The 22,951-nt window shown below is 55.5% G+C and overlaps 2 protein-coding genes across 6 annotated transcripts; one reads left to right on the top strand and one right to left on the bottom strand.

Annotated features, from left to right (window-relative positions):
• The first annotated feature begins 136 nt into the window (after positions 1–136).
• Positions 137–19,053, top strand: TAOK2 (TAO kinase 2). 3 transcript variants are annotated; one of them, XM_009250618.4, is made up of 19 exons: positions 684–1,491; positions 4,580–4,746; positions 4,931–5,002; positions 5,094–5,195; positions 5,643–5,688; positions 5,818–5,914; positions 6,039–6,152; positions 6,242–6,333; positions 8,488–8,581; positions 8,686–8,767; positions 9,560–9,727; positions 9,897–10,157; positions 10,328–10,489; positions 12,010–12,375; positions 12,455–12,658; positions 13,062–13,301; positions 16,390–16,602; positions 17,578–17,760; positions 17,842–19,053. In XM_009250618.4, the coding sequence occupies exons 2-19, from the start codon at positions 4,615–4,617 to the stop codon at positions 18,361–18,363; spliced, it is 3,150 nt and encodes a 1,049-aa protein (XP_009248893.1). In that variant the 5' UTR covers positions 684–1,491; positions 4,580–4,614; the 3' UTR covers positions 18,364–19,053. The 3 variants fall into 3 exon arrangements, with proteins under 3 accessions (XP_009248892.1, XP_009248893.1, XP_024089887.1); XM_024234119.2 differs by lacking the exon at positions 17,842–19,053 and adding an exon at positions 17,337–17,441 and having other exon boundaries at positions 710–1,491; positions 17,578–17,744; XM_009250617.4 differs by lacking the exons at positions 16,390–16,602; positions 17,578–17,760; positions 17,842–19,053 and having other exon boundaries at positions 137–1,491; positions 13,062–15,190.
• Positions 19,054–19,787: 734 nt separating this feature from the next.
• Positions 19,788–22,946, bottom strand: HIRIP3 (HIRA interacting protein 3). 3 transcript variants are annotated; one of them, XM_002826313.5, is made up of 7 exons: positions 22,342–22,946; positions 22,144–22,264; positions 21,904–22,018; positions 20,704–21,644; positions 20,434–20,602; positions 20,253–20,351; positions 19,788–20,164 (listed from the first exon to the last, which is right to left on the bottom strand). In XM_002826313.5, the coding sequence occupies exons 1-7, from the start codon at positions 22,404–22,406 to the stop codon at positions 20,001–20,003; spliced, it is 1,674 nt and encodes a 557-aa protein (XP_002826359.1). In that variant the 5' UTR covers positions 22,407–22,946; the 3' UTR covers positions 19,788–20,000. The 3 variants fall into 3 exon arrangements, with proteins under 3 accessions (XP_002826359.1, XP_009248890.1, XP_054389756.1); XM_009250615.4 differs by having other exon boundaries at positions 20,698–21,644; positions 22,342–22,514; XM_054533781.2 differs by lacking the exons at positions 19,788–20,164; positions 20,704–21,644 and having other exon boundaries at positions 22,342–22,462.
• Between the last annotated feature and the right edge of the window lie 5 nt (positions 22,947–22,951).

Genomic DNA, 22,951 nt, shown 5'->3' with positions numbered 1-22,951 from the left:
CAGGTTGGCATAGGGCATAAGTTACTTGAGCTCTCCCCATGGTTGACCTGGCTTTGGTAAACACCTGTCTTCTTTTCTTCTAAGAAATAAAATGGATAATTACAGTTAGTTGGGCGGGTGGGGTGTCAGGTCATGGAAATGCTGTGACATAAATGCCCTGTGACCTTGGCAAGTCTTGCAACCTGCAGCGCCTCAATTTCCGTAAGAGATTTGACCGATTGAGTTCCCAGCGTCGACGCGCAAACATTCCTCGTACTGGGAGGCCCTTATCCAGGTTAGATGGTTGCTACCCTCGGAGCAGTCTATTTTCCCGCCTTTTCCGCGCCCAGCAGCAGCTTCCTTTGCCCCTCCCAACTTCCATCCTGCGCGCAGGCGCAGATCGCCGCTGCTGTCCGTCCACTCGCGCCCCCTCAAAGCTTCCCCTAGCAACAAGCTCGGGCTCAGAGCGAAGGCGGGGCGAGCGCATGCGCTGCAGCTCTGTCCACCGCCAGTCGTGGGACAGAGTGCCGGGCTCCTCCCCTTGCAAGCCTAGCCCATCTCCCCGCCTTCTCCGGCCCGGGGTCCGCGTGGCGGGGAGCGCGCGCACTTGGGCTTGGCGGCCGCTGGTCTCCCAGGCCGCGGCAGTGAGGAGAGAGGGCGGGGCTGAGTCCTCTGCGGCCCCGCCCCCTTAAGCCCGGCGTCCCTACCGCGCCTGCGCGCTCCCGCCCGGTCTCCATCTTGGAATTGGGAGGAAGAGGGAGAGGGAGACCGGGACGAGACCGGGGCTGTGGTGCGGAGAGAGGCTGAGACGGAGAAGAGGAGAGGCAGAGAGGGCGCGGGGATCGTCAGCAGCGCCTTAGCTACAATCTTTCAGCTATTCTCGGAAGAGAGAAGGGAGAGGGAGGAGGCCGGGGCGGGAGTGGGGGCTGTCACCCTCAGACCCCGGCGTGAGAGGGGCCGTGCGGCCGGACGTCCTCGGGGTGGGCCCCCAGTCGGTGGCCGAAGACCTACAGCTCAGGCCCCTGGGTCCCAAATTTCCAGGCTTTGCCCCTCCTCCCTTCTCAGATACCCGGGTAACAGTCCTCATAGTCCACATATCCGGGACTCGGGTCCCAACCTCTCTAAACCTGGGTCTCTGTTTCATAGAATTTCAAATATCGGGTTCAGGCCCCTGCGTGCACCAGTATCCGGGGTTCATTCCCCGGGCGTTCAAATATCGGATTCAGTCTCCATCCCGTTCAGATATTCGGGGTTCAGACCCCACAATCAGAAATCCGGAATTCGGCAGCTGTCGCCCTCGAGGAGGGGGAGGACTGGACCGCGAGGTCAGATTAGGTTGTCACCCCCTCCCCTCCAGGGGAGGCTTCCCGGGCCCGCCCCTCAGGAAGGGCGAAAGCCGAGGAAGAGGTGGCAAGGGGAAAGGTCTCCTTGCCCCTCTCCCTGCTTGGCAGAGCCGCTGGAGGACCCCAGGCGGAAGCGGAGGCGCTGGGGCACCATAGTGACCCCTACCAGGTGAGACACGGGGTGCAGGGGCGCGGGTCCCTGTGTCTAGCTCTGAGAAGAAAGGGTGCGCCTTTCTGAGAAGCTGGACTTGGGTAGGCCCTCTCAGGATGGGGAAGCCCAGCTGAGCCAGTGGTCAGCCTCTGGCTAGCCTTGCCTTCTGTTGCCACCCCCTTTCCCTTCCCCTTCCTCTTCCCTTCATTGTGTCTGGTTGGTGGGGGACCTCAGGTGACAGGGTCTCTGATGTCACCGGGGTTCACACCCTAGGGTGCTTCAGCTAATCAGATGGATTTGCACTTCAGTCTTCTCCCCTTCACTTTGCCCCTCACAGCCACCTCTCCTCCCTGATATGCCCCGTTCTCTTGGCTGTTCTGTGGTGTTGATTCCCATGCCTCTGATTCCCATGGTGGGTCTGCTTATCTGCTTTTCAGGCCTGGTCTGGTTGGATTTGTTGTCCTTGCAAGAAGTGTGTGTATATGTGTTTGTGTGTATGCGTGTGTGTATGTGCTTGGAGGTGCCTGGCAATGTTTTCCCCCAGCTGCAGTTACCTTCCAACCTCTTGCTGTGATGGTGTCAATAATCTCATCCATTTGTCAAATGATCTGTCTTTTACAAAGTGCTTTCACAGCCATTCTCTCATGTGACATCCCCGCATTCACTCTGTGGGGGCCTCTTTTATTGGCATCTTCCCATTTTACAGTTGAGAACATTGGGGCCCAGAGAGGTTGCCTAAGGTCACACAGTGGCAGAACTAGAATTTGAACTCAAGTCCTCAATCACATCTTTCCCTGATGCATGCCTGGTTCTTGCCATCTCTTTTCCTCTGAGTTTGGGTTTGGCCAGGGGTCCCTAGGAGTCCAGGCTGAGGTGAGGTTTAAGAATGGGGATGAGATGAGCTTCCTTTCCAGGAGGGCTTTACTCAGAAGCTTTTCCTGATGGGAGCCTCTGGCTTTTGCCTCTGCCTCATGGAGTTTTCTATCCACTGTGACCTTCATCTTTACCCTGATCCCAGGGTTTGGCCTGGATTCCTGAGAGGGCTCTCTCCTGACAAATGGTAGCACTAGTGGCATCTTTTAACTGTTCAAGCCAAGCTGTTGGGTAGAATGATCCCCCAAAGGATTAAAGCTTTGTGGGAACCTTGGAGGCAGGGAAGGAAAAATCCATATGCTGAGTGTCTGCATGGTGTTCCTAGGTATGCGATCTCATTAAAATCTTAACAACAGCTCCATGCTGTAATCCATTTCACTGAAGAGAAGACCAAGAACTGGAAGGAACTTAGTCAAAGCCCTGTTGCTGTACATTGCAGATGGGATGTACTGGTAGCATAGCTTAGGAACAGATATGGGTTTCCTCATCTGTAGAATGGAGATAACATTGTTCGTTTTGGAAGGTGGTTATGATTTAGCACAGACCTTGGTTACTGTTCAAGTGTTTGTTGTTATTATGGGGAAGGGGACCTGCATGATGTTTTGCCAGTGGGTGGCACCCCTCCATGTGGCCTAGGTTAGCATTCTGGGGTCTTGTGTTGGTAAAGAGGTCAGGAAGATTCCTTTGGCAAGTTGAGAGCACCTGCCTTTGTGTGTGGGTGTGTGGTGCTGGTGAGGGGTGCTTGGCACTGTTGCTGGCAGAAGGGAGAAAAGGGCCTGCTTTGAGCAACCTGGGAGCTGCTGAGGGCTGAGCAGAGAGCAATCAATCAGTCTCCCAGGCTATTCTGAGCCCTCTGCACCCTGGGGGCCCACTGGAGAGTCAGGCTCCCTCCTTGCCCTCCAGCTTCCAGTTGGGCTGAGGAGACAAAATTAACAACACAACAGGAAACAATGCATGACAGAATAAATTACATGCTAAAATTGTTAGGTGCTTTTAAGTAGCTAGAACTCTGCCCCAGGAGTCCAGCTCTGCTGAAGGCTCCTTTGTGCCTAAATTCTGACAAGTGCTTAGGCTGGAGCCTGTCTTGGAATCTCCTTGAGGGTTTTGGTTCTGGTATCCTGCAGGAACTTTCTCCGGGTGTTTGGCTGGGTGCCCTAGGTGCTTTTCCCAATGGCTGGAGTGGTCAGGACAGGCTTCCTGCAAGAGGGGAGCTGAGCTTGGGTTGACAGCTGAGAGAGTAATGGACACAGGCCTAACCGGGGAGCAGAAGGTCCTGTTTTCTGACTTTGGAGAAGTCCTTTTTCTTCTCTGTGCCTCAGTGACCTCACCTAGGAAATGGTGATCATGATTCTGCCCTGCCTGTTTCGAAGGGCTGCTCTGAAATCATAGTGATGGAGGACCAGCTTTGGACAAGGCATTTAACCTTGCTGAGCCTGTTTCTTTATCTGTAAGATAGGGGAAATCATAATACTTGCTTCATAAGGTTGTGGTGAGGACTGAATAGAGATAATGCTCGTAAGGTACTCAGTAAATGTTATTTGTACCTGCAATGTCCTGTACCTGTGTGTGATGCTTATGCAATTGGACAGGACAAGTAAGGTGGCCCAGAGCACAGAGAGGCCCTCATAGCCAGATGCCATTTATATCCCTATTCTTCCCATTCTAGATCTCCCCCTGCCCTTTTTGAGAGTGACTCTGCGGGCTCCTCTGGGCCAGTACCCACTTCTAACAATGGACGGATTTCCACCGCCTCCGGCCTGGCCATTTCCTGTTCTCTTCCAGGGTGTGAGAGGTTGAGGGAGGAGGGGGCCTCAGCGCCAAGGGGAACAGAAAGGTGCCTGGAAACAGGTGGGGTATGGGACTTATGGGACAGGACACTTGGGGCTCTGGAGTGCTGGCTGGGAAGCAGAATGTTTTATCCTTGAGGGGAGATACAGGGGCTATAGGGAAATGAGAACTTGTTGAGCGCTGAAGGGGCTGGTGAGGATGCTTAGCTTCCCAGAATCTTCCTAGCAGTTTTAGGGACTCCAGGGACCCAGCCCGCGTGATCTGGTTGCCAGGGCAACTTCATTTTTTGGAGCTTTGATGTTGTTCCTAATCTCCCCCTCCCCTTCCTCAGCAGTGCCTCCCCCTCATCAGGGAATGAGGGGAGGAGATGGTAGAAACTTGGTGGGTCCCTTCCTTTCCCTGAAGGCTCAATCCTTGATCTAAGGGTCCCATTTCCATTCCTCAGGCCAGACACCACTCTCAGGGCCCCCAGGGGCCACCATGCCAGCTGGGGGCCGGGCCGGGAGCCTGAAGGACCCAGATGTGGCTGAGCTCTTCTTCAAGGATGACCCAGAAAAGCTCTTCTCTGACCTCCGGGAAATTGGCCATGGCAGCTTTGGAGCCGTATACTTTGTGAGTTGGGTCTTGGGAGAGTGTAGTAGGGATGGGAACTCTTCCTACCCCTGTGGACCTCCCAACAGCCCTTGCACACTACTCCATCACACTGGTCTTTCCTGCCTTCTTCTGCTGGGCCAGCAAGTCTTCCCATGCCCGGCTCTCAATGGGGCCTTCAACACCTTCTGGTCTGGTCCTCTAGGCCCGGGATGTCCGGAATAGTGAGGTGGTGGCCATCAAGAAGATGTCCTACAGTGGGAAGCAGTCCAATGAGGTGGGCCAGGTGCAATACAGCCAGGTTGGGGACAGGGGACTCCTGTCTCAAGATGCAGGCTGGGTAACCTCTGCCTACCCTGACCCTCTAGAAATGGCAAGACATCATTAAGGAGGTGCGGTTCTTACAGAAGCTCCGGCATCCCAACACCATTCAGTACCGGGGCTGTTACCTGAGGGAGCACACGGCTTGGGTGAGCTGGTGCCAGACTCTGGCCTGATCTTTACTCCTATTCATGCCCGTCCTTATCGTGGTCCAGTCTCTTAGGTGGTCCCTGTTCGTGGTGCTGTTGTGGGATCTTGGGAAGGAGGAAGTCTCTTTTGACTGCTTTAGTCCTCAGACATACCCACTGAGAAAAAGCCTGGCTCAGAGTGACACAGGCTGTTAGCAGGTGGGACAGGTCACTGTGGGCTGGAGAAGGTGGAGATTGAATGGGAGTTTGAAGGGATTCAGATGGTCAGTGGTGAATGTCTTGGGCCCAGACTCCGGAAACTCTCCCACCACCCCCTCATTGTCTCCAGTTGCCTTTCCTCCCTGTCATCACCCCGGGGACATAGCTTGAGTACAGGACAGTCAAGGAAGCTCTGTTTTGAGTCCCTGCCCGGGAGACTCTGATCTCTGACCCTTGTCTCTTCCTTAGCTGGTAATGGAGTATTGCCTGGGCTCAGCTTCTGACCTTCTAGAAGGTAAGTGACTCATAGGCCAATAAGTGGAGAAGGGAGAAGAGGAGGGGAGCCATAGGGAAGGGTTAAGGGGAGCTTATTCCAGTCCCAACCTTGCGCTCCCTCGGGTTGATGTTCTTCCTCACTCTCCAGTGCACAAGAAACCCCTTCAGGAGGTAGAGATCGCAGCTGTGACCCACGGGGCACTTCAGGGCCTGGCATATCTGCACTCCCACAACATGATCCATAGGTACAAGCAGCACCGGCAGTGCCTGGGAGGGGAGTGCTATCTGCACCACCTGTCACTTAGCTGGGCTGCCCCTGCCTAGCTTTCTTGAGACACATGTCTCATCCCTGTACTTTGCCTCTGGCAGGGATGTGAAGGCTGGAAACATCCTGCTCTCAGAGCCAGGGTTAGTGAAACTGGGGGACTTTGGTTCTGCGTCCATCATGGCACCCGCCAACTCCTTCGTGGGCACCCCATACTGGTGAGTGAGTGAGTGGTGGTGAGTGGAGAGACCTCCCAGGATGTTGGGAGTAGGAGTGACAGGATCTCGTCTCCTGACCATTCTCCTAGGATGGCACCCGAGGTGATCCTGGCCATGGATGAGGGGCAGTACGATGGCAAAGTGGACGTCTGGTCCTTGGGGATAACCTGCATCGAGCTGGGTAAGAACATCCTCTCTGTTCCCTTATCATCTTTTCCATTCTTTCCTGTTACTTCCCAGGCTCCAGACTACCCCCTTCTCCTAGGGATGGGATCTCAGGCCTCCAAGTTCCTGTCCGTTGTGACTCTACCCTGGAGCCCCAATACAGGCAGCTGGCAAATTCTGCCAGCTCTTAGGCCTAGAGATTTTATAGCATTCATCTCTTCCTGTCCACTACCCTGGTTCTAAATCTTTTCTTAGTGCCCACCATGTGCTGTGCCATGGACTGTGATTCTGGAGGGATAGCAGTGAATGAAAATCCTGCCCTCATGGAACTTACATTTGATTTAGGAAAACCAGGCAGGCATGTTTTCTTTCAATGTGATGAACGCTGTGTGGAGAAGTTACAGGAGCGGTTCAAATGTAAAACAGGGAACTTGACCTAGTTTAGGGGCTGAAAAAGGCCTCCTTGTAGGAGAATGTTGAAGCCAACCCGCAAGATAAATAATAGCTGTTTGCAGAATGTAGGGAAGAGCTTTCCAGGCAGAGAGAACAGCATGTGAGAAGCCTAGAGGTAAGTGCAGGCCTGGGGAACTGGGACTTGCTTCAGTTATTTGGAACCTAGCATGTAATGCAGAGAATATTGAAGGATAAGGCCAGAGAGTTAGGTCCAAGTGAGTTCCTAAGGCCTTGAAGCCATGCCAAGGTTCTCATTTCTGTCAGCCAGCACTATTGAAACAATTCTTTAATGAGGTAGGTAACCTTTATAAAGCTTCCAACACAATGCCAGGCACAAAACAGTTGCCTAAGAGTTGCTGTTAGTTTCTCTTATCAACAACCTCCTGCAGTGATCTCTCCAGTCTCTTCTCCCTTGCAATCTGTCTTAAGTACTGATGCCAGAGAGGTCTGCCTAAGCTCAGTGCTGTCATTTCACTCCCTGTTTGGAGCCATGAGTGGCCCCTGTTGCCTTCAAGACTGAAGCCACCCCATCCTTCCTCCCACCAACCTAGAGGCTTTGCTTCCTAAATGCTGGCCCTTTCCTTCATGGGCTCCACCCTCCGAGTGTGTCATGAACTTTTCCACTTCCTTGCCTTGGTTCGTATTGGGTCCTCTGCCCGAGGTCAGAGATTTGGACAAGCCCTTTTCCTCCATCTTCACAGTCTCCATTTACCATTTGATGCCAGGCCCAGACAGTTGATGAAAAATGTAAGAAACAGACCCAAGTATAAGAAAAAGCTAGATCTGTCCATTTTATTTCTAGTTTTTGGAAGAGATGTGGATACAGAGAAATATTACTCTACTATTGAAAAAAATATATCAAGTCTGATTATAAATGTCAACTCATACTAAGTCAATATCAGGGAAGCAATGTGGAGAAGGATGTGGCAAACTGGAGATTGCTGTTTCCACAGAAAGAGGGCAGCTAATGCTTATCTCCAGACCATTGTTATGCAGTAATGTAGACTCCATTTCACCAGATCTAATTCTTAAGGAGAAACTGGAAACTTGTATTATTATTTGATTACTACTTTTGGCAGTTAATTTTAAAAATCACCGTTTAGGCCAAAACAACATGACATTTGTCTGGGCTACAAGGGACTCTTAGCGACTCTTAGCTTGCACTTACCTTTCTAATCTCAGGGCTTTTTACAAAGCCCTTCTCTGAATTCCCTGAAGATATGCTAGCTTGAAGGCCCACTGCATACTCTCAACTTCCCAGCACTTCCCTGTTTCCCTCTTATACCAGTTAATACTTTAATGTTATCTTTTCAGTCCTATTTAATCTTCTCTTTTAGACTGGAAGTTCCTTGAGGACGGGGCCTAATTCTTGTTTTTATCTTCCCCATAGCAATTATCAAGTTATCTGCTCCCTTTGACACCTAAGAAGTATTAGTTGGGGTGATAACTGAATGGCTGTCCTTCTGCCTTCGTTACCGCTTTTGTGGATGTTATTTTCTTTGACCCCTATTCCACCCGTGTGCAGTGGAGAGGATGGGTGTTGTATTTTACAGAGGAAGGAATTAATTGAGACGCAACAGGATGATGGGAACTTCTCAAGGTCATGTGGCAAAGAAGTCAAGGAATTGGGGTTTGAACCCAAGTCGTCTCAGTTCCATTCCATTGTCCTCTACCCCCTGCCACCTCTCACCTTCTTCCCTTTCACCTTTTTCTGTAGCTGAACGGAAACCACCGCTGTTTAACATGAATGCGATGAGTGCCTTATACCACATTGCACAGAACGAATCCCCCGTGCTCCAGTCAGGACACTGGTGAGGACTGAGATTCCGAATCTGGGCCCAGGGGTTAGGCCATGGGGTACAGATGCCTGACTCATGCCTTCCCCACCCCTCTCCCGCCCTCCTGTGACTTTCAGGTCTGAGTACTTCCGGAATTTTGTCGACTCCTGTCTTCAGAAAATCCCTCAAGACAGACCAACCTCAGAGGTTCTCCTGAAGGTGAGGGCCTGCTGGCCTAGCATTCTCCTGGAACTGTAGCTTGTTAGAGCCACAGGAACCCCCAGGGAAATTAGTGGTTCCCAGTTCCTCCTCCACCAAGAGCTTCGTTGATGAATTCCCACCCCATCCCCAATGCCCAGTGGACTCTGTGTTTTACAAGATTTTGTCTACCAGACTGCCTTAATTTATTAAGTAATAAACTGTTTTCCCATCTTTTATTAATCAAAGATTTATATAATTGCCAGCCAGAGCTTCTGGTCAGCGTCTGATAACCAGGGTTGCCCCACTGATCTGATGTAATGCAAGCCAAAAGCCTGTGTAGCCTTATCATGGGTAAATGTATGATTTCCTTTAGGTGTTTTTTGAATTATCAAAAATGGAGAAGCCCCATTCCCTTCACAGACCCTTGGGGGTCTGAGGAACCCTAGTTGGAAACTTCAGATTATGTAGTTGGACCCACTTGTTTTATAATTGTAGGATACTGTATGAAGCCCAGAGGGGCCTCATGACATGTCCAAGGTCACATAGCCCTTTAATAGAGGAGCTGGACGAGAATCCAGTTCTCCTGACTGTCCCTGCCTGTCAGCCATGCTTAGAGGAAGAAGAGTCTGGGGAGTAGGTACTGGGTGGTACAGAAAATTATTGTGAGAGAAGGGCTTGGGATAAGGCCAGCATCAACCCGTGGTGGGCGTGGGCCCCAGAAGAGTGCCTTAGGCCAGAGGGAATGCCAAGGGCTGTGGGTTAAGGGCAGAAGGGGAGTTGGCAGCAGACCTCAGTGCCCTCTTCCCCCAGCACCGCTTTGTGCTCCGGGAGCGGCCACCCACAGTCATCATGGACCTGATCCAGAGGACCAAGGATGCCGTGCGGGAGCTGGACAACCTGCAGTACCGCAAGATGAAGAAGATCCTGTTCCAAGAGGCACCCAACGGCCCTGGTGCCGAGGCCCCAGAGGAGGAAGAGGTGACCCAGCTTGCCCTGACACCCCTCTTTATCCCCCATGTGTGCCTGCCCCTGCAGCTGCTTGGCCCCTTCCCCAGCCCTACTCACACCACCATCTTCCCATGCTACCTCCATGCATACGCCCCAGGGCTTCCCCTTCCCTGCCCAGCAGCCTACGCCCTGTTCGCAGGAGGCCGAGCCCTACATGCACCGGGCCGGGACTCTGACCAGCCTCGAGAGTAGCCACTCAGTGCCCAGCATGTCCATCAGCGCCTCCAGCCAGAGCAGCTCCGTCAACAGCCTAGCAGATGCCTCAGACAATGAGGAAGAGGAGGAGGAAGAGGAGGAAGAGGAGGAGGAGGAGGAAGGCCCTGAAGCCCGGGAGATGGCCATGATGCAGGAGGGGGAGCACACAGTCACCTCTCACAGCTCCATTATCCACCGGCTGCCGGTACACAGCTCACCCTTGGGGGACCCAAGCCACCTGCTCTAGAACCGCCTGGGTCTTCGCCCTCCCTCCCCAAGTGCAGCACTCCTCTGAGTCTGAGTGGCTGTCCTCAGGTAGCTCTCTTTGGACCCAGTGGCCTCTGAGCCTTGGGTGTTCCTTCTATCTCCCTCTAGGGCTCTGACAACCTATACGATGACCCCTACCAGCCAGAGATAACCCCCAGCCCTCTCCAGCCGCCTGCAGCCCCAGCTCCCACCTCCACCACCTCTTCCGCCCGCCGCCGGGCCTACTGCCGTAACCGGGACCACTTTGCCACCATCCGAACTGCCTCCCTGGTGAGTGTAGCCATCCTCACTCAGCCTGCTCGCTGTCTGTTTTTGAAGTCTTTTTAAGTCTAGAAATGATTTCCTCCCTGTGGCATGGGATTGAGTCTGGATTCTACCCTCATTTTCTGTTGCTGGCTCCTGCCTGCTCCCCTTAACCCTCCCGCTTCCCTCCTCTTCCCAGCAGACTGTTTTGGTCATATGGCCCAATCTGGGTGTTTCTAGCTTGGCAGACTCTTACTCCATTTTTGTGGCCTGACTTAACTGACATCTCCTGGTTTGCCTTCCCAGGCTCCTCTGGTGAGTCAGGTGCTTCACCGTTGTGTGCTGGGGGAGCCCTGTGCCTGTGGAGCCCTGTGCTGGGGGTGTCCAGTGCTGGGGGTGCCCTGTGCTTGGGTGGTCCTCAACAGCATCATGATAGGTTTGCCGGATTCTGTGCCCTAGAGGGCAGGGATGGTGTTCGGGTATCTGTCTCATGCCAGCAGTTAGCTCTCAGGCTTACACACAGGCCTGTGTTAACCCTCCCAGCCCCCCTGGGAGGGAAAGGGTAGGATCCCATTGGAGAAATGAGGCACCTGTGGCTCAGAGGGGCCACTTGGCCCAGTGCCTTTGCTGGCTCTCCGCTCCTGTAAGCAGGCCCTTAATCCTCTCCTAAAATCAACTCATGGCAATCTTTCTCAGTTCACAGGAAAAAGTGTTTAGGCCTTTCATAAAACATAGCTTTTCATCCATGTTTTTAATAAGCCTTTAGATCACATTCCTGCTCAGCTGCATTTGAGCGTCAGCAATCCCCTTAGAGGCCACTGATTCAGTCTAGTATGTTCTTATGGCCTCTGCTTGGTGCTGGTTGTGTTCCAACAATTCTTCAGATCCCATGCGGTACTGTGCAGAGAGGTCTTGACTGCCAGGGGCTTGGCTGCCGGGACTAGTTTGAGAGCCACTCATAGAGTCAATTGAGAATGAGACCTGAGATCAGACTTTGGATGAAGGTGTCCAAGCCCAGTGTTCTTGTTATTCCAGCATCTTGTGGTCCCGATCCCAGCTCAATACTTGGGGAGTGATAGGCCGACCATGTTTGCTTAAGGGGAAGGAAGCCAACACTTATTAGATAGAGTCCGAACTTACCCCACAGCCCCTGTGAGGAGGTATTATTTCCCCATTTAACAGATGAGGGAACTGGTGCTTTGAGAAGTTAACTTACTTGAGATCACATGCTTGGTAAGTGGCAAAGCTGGGATTTGATCCCAGGTCTGTCTGACTCACTGTTTCAAATTAGTATGGATTGTTCCTACTTTTGTGCCAGGCCCTGTGCTCGCCACCTTTTATCATTCGGTCACACCAACTTGTGAAGTAGATAATATCACCATTATCCAGTTGAGGAAACAGGCTAGAGTAGCCGTGTGTGAGGAAGGTGTTAAATGAGAATGAAACCCATGAGTTGAAAACCCATGCTCTTCCCCACGGAAGACCCCTTGTGTTAATTAACTAGGGGCCAGGCTGAGCCCCAGCTCTCACCCTCTCTCCTTCCCCAGGTCAGCCGTCAGATCCAGGAGCATGAGCAGGACTCTGCGCTGCGGGAGCAGCTGAGCGGCTATAAGCGGATGCGACGACAGCACCAGAAGCAGCTGCTGGCCCTGGAGTCACGGCTGAGGGGTGAACGGGAGGAGCACAGTGCACGGCTGCAGCGGGAGCTTGAGGCACAGCGGGCTGGCTTTGGGGCGGAGGCAGAAAAGCTGGCCCGGCGGCACCAGGCCATCGGTGAGAAGGAGGCACGAGCTGCCCAGGCCGAGGAGCGGAAGTTCCAGCAGCACATCCTTGGGCAGCAGAAGAAGGAGCTGGCCGCCCTGCTGGAGGCACAGAAGCGGACCTACAAACTTCGCAAGGAACAGCTGAAGGAGGTGAGCTAGGGCTGCTTGGGGGCGGAGCCGCTAGCGAGCCCGGTGGGTCCTGACCCTGCTTCCCTCTGCCCTCGCCCAGGAGCTCCAGGAGAACCCCAGCACTCCCAAGCGGGAGAAGGCCGAGTGGCTGCTGCGGCAGAAGGAGCAGCTCCAGCAGTGCCAGGCGGAAGAGGAGGCAGGGCTGCTGCGGCGGCAGCGCCAGTACTTTGAGCTGCAGTGTCGCCAGTACAAGCGCAAGATGTTGCTGGCTCGGCACAGCCTGGACCAGGACCTGCTGCGGGAGGTAGGCATCCCAATCTCCGTTCCCCTCCCGCTCACTGGTGGATCCCAGGGACCCACCCTTTTCCATTTGCCTCATTCTTGTCTTCTTTCTCCTTGGCCCTCGAGTGTTACAGTTCAGCTTTGCTTCAGTGCTCCTTTTACTTCTGATCCCCAACAGACCCTGCCAGAATTTCCTTAGGCCTCTGTTCCCAGGCCAGGGAGGAGCTTGCCTCCCCTACACCCTCATCTCCTGCCATCCCCAGCTCCCTCTGCCAAGGAGCCCTGGCCTCTCACTTTCTTGATACTGACCAGGCCCCGGGCCCTGCGTTTCTTCCGCCATCCCCAGCTCCCTCTGCCAAGGAGCCCTGGCCTCTCACTTCCTTGATACTGACCAGGCCCTGGGCCCTGCATTTCTTCTGCCTCAGGACCTGAATAAGAAGCAGACCCAGAAAGACTTGGAGTGTGCACTGCTGCTTCGGCAGCACGAGGCCACGCGGGAGCTGGAGCTGCGGCAGCTCCAGGCCGTGCAGCGCACGCGGGCTGAGCTCACCCGCCTGCAGCACCAGACGGAGCTGGGCAACCAGCTGGAGTACAACAAGCGGCGTGAGCAAGAGTTGCGGCAGAAGCATGCGGCCCAGGTTCGCCAGCAGCCCAAGAGCCTCAAAGTACGTGCAGGCCAGCGCCCCCCGGGCCTCCCACTCCCCATTCCTGGGGCTCTGGGCCCACCCAACACAGGCACCCCTATAGAAGAGCAGCCCTGCTCACCTGGCCAGGAGGCAGTCCTGGGCCAAAGAATGCTTGGCGAGGAGGAGGAAGCAGTTGGAGAGAGAAGGATTCTGGGAAAGGAAGGGGCCACTTTGGAGCCCAAGCAGCAGAGGATTCTGGGGGAAGAATCAGGAGCCCCTAGTCCCAGTCCACAAAAACATGGGAGCCTGGTTGATGAGGAAGTTTGGGGTCTGCCTGAGGAGATAGAGGAGCTTAGGGTGCCATCCCTTGTACCCCAGGAGAGGAGCATTGTTGGCCAGGAGGAGGCTGGGACGTGGAGCTTGTGGGGGAAGGAGGATGGGAGTCTTTTGGATGAGGAGTTTGAGCTTGGCTGGGTCCAGGGCCCAGCACTGACTCCCGTCCCCGAGGAGGAGGAAGAAGAGGAAGAGGGGGCTCCGATTGGGACCCCTAGGGATCCTGGAGATGGTTGTCCTTCCCCCGACATCCCTCCTGAACCCCCTCCAACACACCTGAGACCCTGCCCTGCCAGCCAGCTCCCTGGACTCCTGTCCCATGGCCTCCTGGCCGGCCTCTCCTTTGCAGTGGGGTCCTCCTCTGGCCTCCTGCCCCTCCTGCTGCTGCTGCTGCTTCCATTACTGGCAGCCCAGGGTGGGGGTGGCCTGCAGGCAGCGCTGCTGGCCCTTGAGGTGGGGCTGGTGGGTCTGGGGGCCTCCTACCTGCTCCTTTGTACAGCCCTGCACCTGCCCTCCAGTCTTTTCCTACTCTTGGCCCAGGGTACCGCACTGGGGGCCGTCCTGGGCCTGAGCTGGCGCCGAGGCCTCATGGGTGTGCCCCTGGGCCTTGGAGCTGCCTGGCTCTTAGCTTGGCCAGGCCTAGCTCTACCTCTGGTGGCTATGGCAGCGGGGGGCAGATGGGTGCGGCAGCAGGGTCCCCGGGTGCGCCGGGGCATATCTCGACTCTGGTTGCGGGTTCTGCTGCGCCTGTCACCCATGGCCTTCCGGGCCCTGCAGGGCTGTGGGGCTGTGGGGGACCGGGGTCTGTTTGCACTGTACCCCAAAACCAACAAGGATGGCTTCCGCAGCCGCCTGCCCGTCCCTGGGCCCCAGCGGCGTAATCCCCGCACCACCCAACACCCATTAGCCCTGTTGGCAAGGGTCTGGGTCCTGTGCAAGGGCTGGAACTGGCGTCTGGCACGGGCCAGCCAGGGTTTAGCATCCCATTTGCCCCCGTGGGCCATCCACACACTGGCCAGCTGGGGCCTGCTTCGGGGTGAACGGCCCACCCGAATCCCCCGGCTACTACCACGCAGCCAGCGCCAGCTAGGGCCCCCTGCCTCCCGCCAGCCGCTGCCAGGGACTCTAGCCGGGCGGAGGTCCCGCACCCGCCAGTCCCGGGCCCTGCCCCCCTGGAGGTAGCTGACTCTAGCCCTTCCAGCCCAAATCTAGAGCATTGAGCACTTTATCTCCCACGACTCAGTGAAGTTTCTCCAGTCCCTAGTCCTCTGTTTTCACCCACCTTCCTCAGTTTGCTCACTCACCCCAGCCCTAGCCCTTCGGACCTCTAGACAGGCAGCCTCCTCAGCCGTGGAGTCCAGCAGTCACTCTGTGTTCTCCTGGCGCTCCTCCCCTAAGTTATTGCTGTTCGCCCGCTGTGTGTGCTCATCCTCACCCTCATTGACTCAGGCCTGGGGCCAGGGGTGGTGGAGGGTGGGAAGAGTCATGTTTTTTTTCTCCTCTTTGATTTTGTTTTTCTGTCTCCCTTCCAACCTGTCCCCTTCCCCCCACCAAAAAAAGAAAAAGACAAACACAAATAAAATATCTGAGCGGAACTGTGCCTTTGGCCCAGGCTGCCTCTGTCTGCTTTGTCCTGCCGCCTAGCCTCCCCGGTATGCCCCCAGGCTGACCCTCGGCCCGGCTCCATGACCTCTTCACCCCATCTCCGTTATCTCAGCCCCTCTCACTCCTCAGCCTCATGCTCTCTGCCTTCATAGCTTCATTGCACCGTGACCACCACCGGCTCTGGGGTCTGGGCCCCTGTAGAACTTCACCGAACTTCTTGGTCCCACAGAGCGCCTGTTTGCGGGTGCCTTCCAGAGGTCTTAGTTTCCAGGCCCTTAGTCTCCTCATCCCCTGCCTTTTCTCCCAACCCGTTCCCTCCATGGTTCCCGGCTGCAGGGGACCAAATTGCTCTCCTGCATCAGGCATTACCCTAGTGGGTTGGGGGACGGGGCTGCAGACCCTCCACAGTAGGGGGTGCTGAGCTGGGGGCAACCAGGCGGAGTATGAGGGCTGTGGCAGCAGGATTGAGTGTGGGCCTGGCGTGGGAGCTGAGTGTGTGAGGGGCCGGGCTGGAATGCGGATCTGGTCAGGGTGGTAGCTGCTGGCCGATTGAACTTGTCAGGCCCTTTCTGGCCACCTCCTTTGCCCCTTTCTTCTCTGTGGCCCAAAATGGGGCAGCCCTTCTTACCCATTTCTCAGCTCGGTGCTTCTCTTCCTTCCCTGCCTTCCTCCCTGAGCTGCTGGACCTGGGACTTCCTGTGTCTGTCCTTAGTCGTGTTGCTTTCTTCACGGGTGTTTTGTGTGACTGGTTCTTCTCGCTTGTTCTCGTGCACGTTCTCATATTTGCTCACGTGCTTCTGTCTCTAGGTCACAATCTCTCCCTCTTTGCCTGGTCAGAGCTTCCAAGATCCTCAGTTCCCTGTCCAGTAACTCCGATGTTCTTTCTCGTGGGTATCGCACCCAACTCCGTGCACGTGCTCTTGGAACCTCTTGTCTTCTCTGCATCTCGTGCCCATCGAGACCTTCCTGATCTCTCTCAACACGATCCCACCTCTCCATGTCTGTCTGTATACAGCTCCCCCCACCCCCTCTGTCTAACATGTTTTCTGTTTCTCTCCCTCTCCCTGTCTCTGCTTCTGTCTCCTCTCCTCTTCTCTCTCTTCTCCCCATTTCCCCTGGTTGTTCCTCCTCTTCCTCCTCCTCCTCTTCCCCGCTGCCCCCATCTCCCCTTGATCCGTCCACTGCATAGTCTAAGGAGCTGCAGATCAAGAAGCAGTTCCAGGAGACGTGTAAGATCCAGACTCGGCAGTACAAGGCTCTGCGAGCACACTTGCTGGAGACCACACCCAAAGCTCAGCACAAGAGCCTCCTTAAGCGGCTCAAGGAAGAGCAGACCCGCAAGCTGGCGATCTTGGCGGAGCAGTATGACCAGTCCATCTCAGAGATGCTCAGCTCACAGGCGGTGAGGCCTGGGGTCCAGGGAGGGAGTGCGCTAGAGGCCGGGCTCTGTACTTTGCTTTAGAGAAATGGACGGTGCAGGGCATGCGCAGAGCTGGGGCTTTTTTACTTAGGAAACTCACATACTCTCCCTCTGTTTGTGTTCTCCACAATGATTTATTTCATATTCTCCTCAGTGGTTTTATTCTTTCTCTTAGTATTTTCTTAAGGTCTTGACAAAGCCATGTGCCTATTCCCAAGAACCACCAAGGAAAAGAGTGGCTATTATTTTTTCCTGGGCCTGAGTTAGTTTAATGGGTAAACAGGGTGCAGATTAAAGTGAGTGTGGCCCTCAAGCCCATTTGCTCAGACTTCTGGAGGATTTTGAAAGTTGCTGTTCTAAAAAAATGATCACACCTAACACTGGAATGGGCCACTTAAAATGTGCGGAGAGGGTAGAGAGTGGAAACGCCCCACCCAAGGCTGTTCTCTCACCCAGTCCCACCTCTCCCAGGTAACTTAATAATTAACTGTATTTTGTATTTTTTCAGTGCACATTTTGAAAAACTATATGAATTTTAAACACAGATGGAATCATACTTTACATTTACTTTCTGTAACTTCTTTTTTCCACTTAATATTTCTTGGACATCTTCCCCTGTCAGTACACCTGTCTCATTTTTTTTTACAGCATAGAGTTTTCCATGGTATGGCTGTACCATAATTTATTTAACCCATCCCTTATTGGTGGACATTTAGGTTGTTTCCAGTATTTTGCTATCACAACGCTTCCGTGAACACCTCGAGCACATGTGCAAGTATACCTGGGGGATAGATTCTGCAGTGTAATTGCTGTGCCACAGGGTATGACCATCTTCCATTCTGATAGATGTTGAGACCGCTGCTTCTTGAAACCTTAGGGCCCAGGCCTACCTGGGGCAGGGGAGGATAGTGGGGGTTGGGGAGGAGATCCCTACAACTGGTTGTTCATCTTCCCCAGCTGCGGCTTGATGAGACCCAGGAGGCAGAGTTCCAGGCCCTTCGGCAGCAGCTTCAACAGGAGCTGGAGCTGCTCAACGCTTACCAGAGCAAGATCAAGATCCGAACAGAGAGCCAGCACGAGAGGGAGCTGCGGGAGCTGGAGCAGAGGGTTGCGCTGCGGCGGGCACTGCTGGAGCAGCGGGTAAGGGGCCCAGCCTCCCGGACTGGGGAGGGACGGTGGGCTCCTGCCCCCGACTCTAACCTCTGTTCCGGATGCCCCAAGGTGGAAGAGGAGCTGCTGGCCCTGCAGACAGGGCGCTCCGAGCGAATCCGCAGTCTGCTTGAGCGGCAGGCCCGTGAGATCGAGGCCTTCGATGCGGAAAGCATGAGGCTGGGCTTCTCCAGCATGGCTCTGGGGGGCATCCCGGCTGAGGCTGCTGCCCAGGGCTATCCCGCTCCACCCCCTGCCCCAGCCTGGCCCTCCCGTCCCGTTCCCCGTTCTGGGGCACACTGGAGCCACGGCCCTCCTCCACCAGGCATGCCCCCTCCAGCCTGGCGTCAGCCGTCTCTGCTGGCTCCCCCAGGCCCCCCAAACTGGCTGGGGCCCCCCACACAGAGTGGGACACCCCGTGGCGGAGCCCTGCTGCTGCTAAGAAACAGCCCCCAGCCCCTGCGGCGGGCAGCCTCGGGAGGCAGTGGCAGTGAGAATGTGGGCCCCCCTGCTGCCGCGGTGCCTGGGCCCCTGAGCCGCAGCACCAGTGTCGCTTCCCACATCCTCAATGGTTCTTCCCACTTCTATTCCTGAAGTGCAGCGGGGAGGAGCAGATGAGCTGGGCAGGGCAGGGGTGGGTGGAGCCTGACCCTGGAGGGCACTGAGCTGGAGGCCCCCGCAAGGGTAGGGGACAAGATGTAGGCTCCAGCTCCCCTCAGACCTCCTCATCTCATGAGCTTCTTGGGGCTGGCCAGTGGCCCAGGGCCAGCTTGGGGATAGGTGCCTCAAGGCTGCCTGGGAGCCCCGCCTCCCTACCATGGTGCCAGGGTCTCCCTCCGCCACCTAGGAAAGGAGGGAGGTGTGCGTGTCAAATATTCATCTAGTCCCCTGGGGGAGGGGAAGGGTGGGTCTAGACATACTATATTCAGAGAATTATACTACCCTCACAGTGGGGCCCTCAGACCTGCCACAGGACAGAGCAGGTCTGGGGCCTGAGGCAGGGAGAATGAGAGGCCACCTTACTGGCAAGAAGGATCAGGATGGGGTCTTGGGGTCAGGATGCCTGGGTCTCTTCCCCTGTTACTGTCTGACGTCCTGTGCCGTCTTGTCCTTTATCTTTTTTTTTTTTTAATTGGGATCAGGGCTGGGGCGGGGAAACAAGGGAAGGACCTTGGAAGGGGCTGCTCCCAGGCCTGGGGGGCAGTCGTGGGAGCCCCTCTCAGCTGTGGGGCTGGCACAGAGCCCCAGGCAAGCTTTTAATAAACTGTTGGTTATTCTAACAGATCTCAGGACTCACCCTTCTGTCTTTGGTGTGCGTGAAGGACTGCTCAGTGGCCAGTAAATAGTACTGCTTGTGTTTTAAAAAGAGAATTTATTGGGCTGTGTATCTAAACATTTCAGTGATTTTAATGACTTCAGGTGTGACCAGATTGCGGATCTCAAAGGTGGTCTTCAACCCCTTGACCTCTAATTCCTGTTTGCTTTGCTTTGGCTTCAAAGATTCTTAGGTTTGCCCTCCCACACAGACCCCGGGCAGCTCCATGCTCACATCTTCCCACAAGCCTCAGCCGCCAGAGTTCAGTGGAGACCTCATGTGACTGCAGAGGCTGGGCCTATAGCCAGAGGCCTAGAGGGCTGGGACTGGCCCAGGAGGTCTGGGCTTTTCCCCACCTCTTCGAGGCTAACAGCCCGTGGACAAAGTGGCTGTTTGCTTAAGGGAGAAGGCTTAAGCACTGGCTGCCCTCAAGTCATTCTATCCCCCTCCCAAGTGGGCATTAGGTTATCAGACTAGGCTAAAAGCAGAGGGGCCACTGGGCAGGCTGGCAGCACAGGAGCCACACACCCTTCTCCAACAGGGTCTGGTGGCTGTTGGATGACAAGGTCTGGAGGCAGGGACTTCTTCCAGGAACCTGGGGGAAATTAAAGGGAACCAGGCCAGGGGAGGAGGTGGAGGCAGTGACTACTGCTCAGTTTCCTGGCCCAAAATACAGGAGGTGAGAATGGGGGACCAAATTTGATGAGGTGATTACAAACACTCCTTTATTGAGTCTTAAAAAATAAACACCTTAAATGGAGAGCGTGAAGCTGAGAAGTAGCATCCCCAACAGCTTGTGTCCTTGGGAGCTGCAGTCTTCTCTGAAGGAAGCTGCTTCTGTTCCACAGACACAGGGCAAGGGGTGCTATGTATGCTTTGTACATGTATCAAGAGTCCCTCCTGGGGGTGGCAGAGCTCAGTTACTCTCGCCATCACTGCTGATGATGCCACGCATATGTGACCAGTCCGGGGGTGCGGGACGAGGCCGCTCTTCATCTGAGTCCAGGGTCCGTCGGTACAGCTCCCCTGCGGGTGCTGCTTCTCCTAAAGGGTTCCAGGCTGTACGTCTGCGTGGCCGGCCTAGGGGAAAGGGGAAACGAGAGATCAGATGTCTGAGAATGTCCAACCCCACCTATCTGCTCCTGGGCAGTGAGAGGAAACCCCTTACCCGAGCCACTGATGATGTTCGCAACATCCAAGGAGGCCACCTCAGCTGCCTCCTCCCTCTGCTCCTTCAGGGCCCGACACTTCTCTAGGGAAGGGGTACCTGGGGCAGAAGAAGCTGGTGATCCTCTCCTCCCCAGCAGCAAGGCCCTCTCTTGCAGCCCCAAGGGCACGCTGGGCCTCACCCTTCATGCCTAGGGCTTCCAGTTCTGCCCGGAGGATACTCAGGCGCTCCTTGTGTGAGCAACAGGAGCCCAACAGCTTCTTGTAGTTTCGATGGGCACCACAGGCCCGAATGTAGCGCTTCAGCCTCATCACAGCTGGGTGGTCCTCTCCACGGCGACCTGAGCCAGCCTAGCAAGGAAAGACAGCAGCTGAAGGCCAAGCCTGCTGGGCCCGAGGCAGGGTCTCCCCCTCTTCCCTAATAGTGGCCTCCCACCCCTCCTCACCCTCACCTTCCCTCCTTTGGCCTCTGGACTTCCGTCTGAGGAGGAAGAGGAGCTTCGTGTCCTGCCTTTCCTGGAGCTCTTCTTGGAAGAGCGGTTCTTCCTCTCCCCCTGGGGGCCTCCCCCCACCTCGCTGTCACTTACCTCCCTCTCCAAGTCGCTTTCCTCACCACTGGTGCTGCCCAGTCTGGCCATCTTTCTAGAGCCTTTAGCTGTGGGTTCCCCCTTCCCACTGTCTTCCTCGTCCTCGCTGCTTCCACTCAACCTCTTCCCACCACCCCTAAGCTGGGTCCTGTCCTCACTCTTCCTCTGCACTGGGGGTTCTCTATCTCTCCCACTGTCATCCCCACTGCCTGCTGCCTCTTTCTGCTCTTCCTCGCTGTCTGAGTCTCCCAAGAGCCTCTTTGCCTGGCTTTTCTGCTTACAGCTCCTCTCCTCCCTAGCTGACTTTCTCCGGCCACTGCTCCTGGTTCTGGGTTTCCAATCCCCCTTTTCCTCATCCTCTTCTTTCTCTTCCTCCCGCACTTCCTCCTCTCTGTGCTCTTTCTTCCCAGCTAGGATCTCCTCTTCACTCTCCTGTTCACTTTCCTTCAGGCTTTCAGTTCCTTTATTTCCCTCCACCTTCTTTGCTGTCCTCTGAACGGGTTCTTCCTCACTCTCCTCACTTTCTTCCCTGGCCTGCTTCCTACTGACTGAGGTCTTGCCTGGTGCCTGCTTCTTTACCACAGGTTTCCTCCTAGTCTTCCCCTTGTACCCCTTTTCCTCCTTCTCACTGCTCTCCTCTCCCCTCTGTGCGGGCAGGTCCCTCTGCCGTTCCTCATCACTGCTCTCCTCAACTGCCTTTGAGGCTCGCCTTGGATTCTCCGCTTTGGCTGGGCTGACTTCTGCTGCCACCCCATTCTTTGCTGGGGGTCCAAAGTAGTCTGGGCTGGAGGCTTCAGAGCCGGACTCTGGAATATGGAGAGGAGAGAAGGTTGAGACAGGCTCCTCCTGTCCCTTCTCCCTTCACTTCAGATAGGTTGCCTCGAGCCCTGCCCTGACAGTTGGAGGGGCAGCAGGAAACAGCTATCTGTACTCGCTGTTCCCGGTTCCTGACTCACTGGCCTTGCTCCCTCATCTAACGCCTGGGGACATAAGAGACGCGTGGTGAATGCTTCTTGAGTGAACCAACGATGCAGAAGGCCCCCACAGCAGGGAGGAAGCACTAACCCGACTCTGAATTGAAGCGGAACCTTTTTCTCTCCGGGTCGCTACAAGGGGTGGGAGGCCTCTTGCCCTTCTTGGTAAGGTCCAGTTTGTCTTGCCTGGAAGCGGCTTCATCCACCTGTGTGTGCGCCAAGAGGGCAAACTATGCACCAAGGCTGCGCTCACCGCGCCCCGTCAGGCCCCTCCTCCTCAGCAGCAAGCCCCGCCTCCGCCTCCCGCGGCCCAGGCTCCGGCCCGGCACACCTGCATCTTCAGCAGCTCCTCCTCCACCAGCCGCTTCAGTGCCTGCTTCTCCTCGGGCTCCAGGTGGCTGCGGCCCGAGTGAGCCAAGTACCTCCGCCGCACGATGGAATGCGTAAGCGTGCTGCAGGGACATGGTGTGAGGACGGAGTCCCGTCCCACCCGCGCCCTTTCCAACCCCATCTTCAACCCCCTGGGCACCTGAGGTCCGGGCGGCCTTGGAAAAAGCTACGGGTGAACTCCTGCATCTCCTTCTCCCGCGCCATTTTGCTCAACCCGGGATTGGCGGCTCCCGCCTTTTTTTCTTCTCGGCCTCCGTCAGCGCGTTTGACAGCGGCTCGCGCACGCGCAGTGCTGCGGCAACGTGGGGCGAGGGACCGTTGGCCCCTGGCCGCGGACCGCGTGGGCCGAGAACTTTGCCAGACGAGACTTGTTTTCCCTGGGCAGTTGGAGGGTCTCGCGGCTCCTACCCTTTCTTGGAACGGATCATTTTAAAAGTTCTCGTTAGAAACCAATTCGGCGCCGGCACCCTTTGGGTGAAACGTAATCAGCCCGCGACGCTGCCTTCCTCCCTGGTCACGGGCACCAGCTAGGCTGCTGTTATTTCGCAAGGCAGAAGAGAAAAGGCATCCTCGCGAGCAGACGAGGAACCTCGGGGATAAATCCTTTTGTGGCTTCAAGTGTCTAAGTACATTAGAGTCAGGAACGGCGCTTTCCAGCGTCCGCCATTTTTGTGGCGTCACCGCGTCGCTGCTACGCCATCCCTAGCGCAGCCACTCGCCGCCGCGCTCCTGTCCCAGTGTCCCCCGGG

This window comes from Pongo abelii, chromosome 18 (assembly GCF_028885655.2).
Source record: "Pongo abelii isolate AG06213 chromosome 18, NHGRI_mPonAbe1-v2.0_pri, whole genome shotgun sequence".
Classification (NCBI taxonomy): Eukaryota; Metazoa; Chordata; class Mammalia; order Primates; family Hominidae; genus Pongo; species Pongo abelii.
Note: the sequence above shows the minus strand (reverse complement) of the source record. Positions and strands in the feature narration are given on the sequence as shown.

What these genes read in the sequence shown, in the direction of transcription:
- TAOK2 (XM_009250617.4), top strand. Translation starts at nt 4,615, where the DNA reads ATGCCAGCTGGGGGCCGGGCCGGGAGCCTGAAGGACCCAGATGTGGCT. An exon ending in CCTCAGAGGTTCTCCTGAAG is followed by an intron (nt 8,768 to 9,559) that starts GTGAGGGCCTGC and finishes CTCTTCCCCCAG; the next exon opens with CACCGCTTTGTGCTCCGGGA. An exon ending in CCATCCGAACTGCCTCCCTG is followed by an intron (nt 10,490 to 12,009) that starts GTGAGTGTAGCC and finishes CTCCTTCCCCAG; the next exon opens with GTCAGCCGTCAGATCCAGGA.
- HIRIP3 (XM_009250615.4), bottom strand. Translation starts at nt 22,406, where the DNA reads ATGGCGCGGGAGAAGGAGATGCAGGAGTTCACCCGTAGCTTTTTCCAA. An exon ending in AGGAGCTGCTGAAGATGCAG is followed by an intron (nt 22,019 to 22,143) that starts GTGTGCCGGGCC and finishes GCGCACACACAG; the next exon opens with GTGGATGAAGCCGCTTCCAG. An exon ending in GGAAGCCCTAGGCATGAAGG is followed by an intron (nt 20,352 to 20,433) that starts GTGAGGCCCAGC and finishes CTTCTGCCCCAG; the next exon opens with GTACCCCTTCCCTAGAGAAG.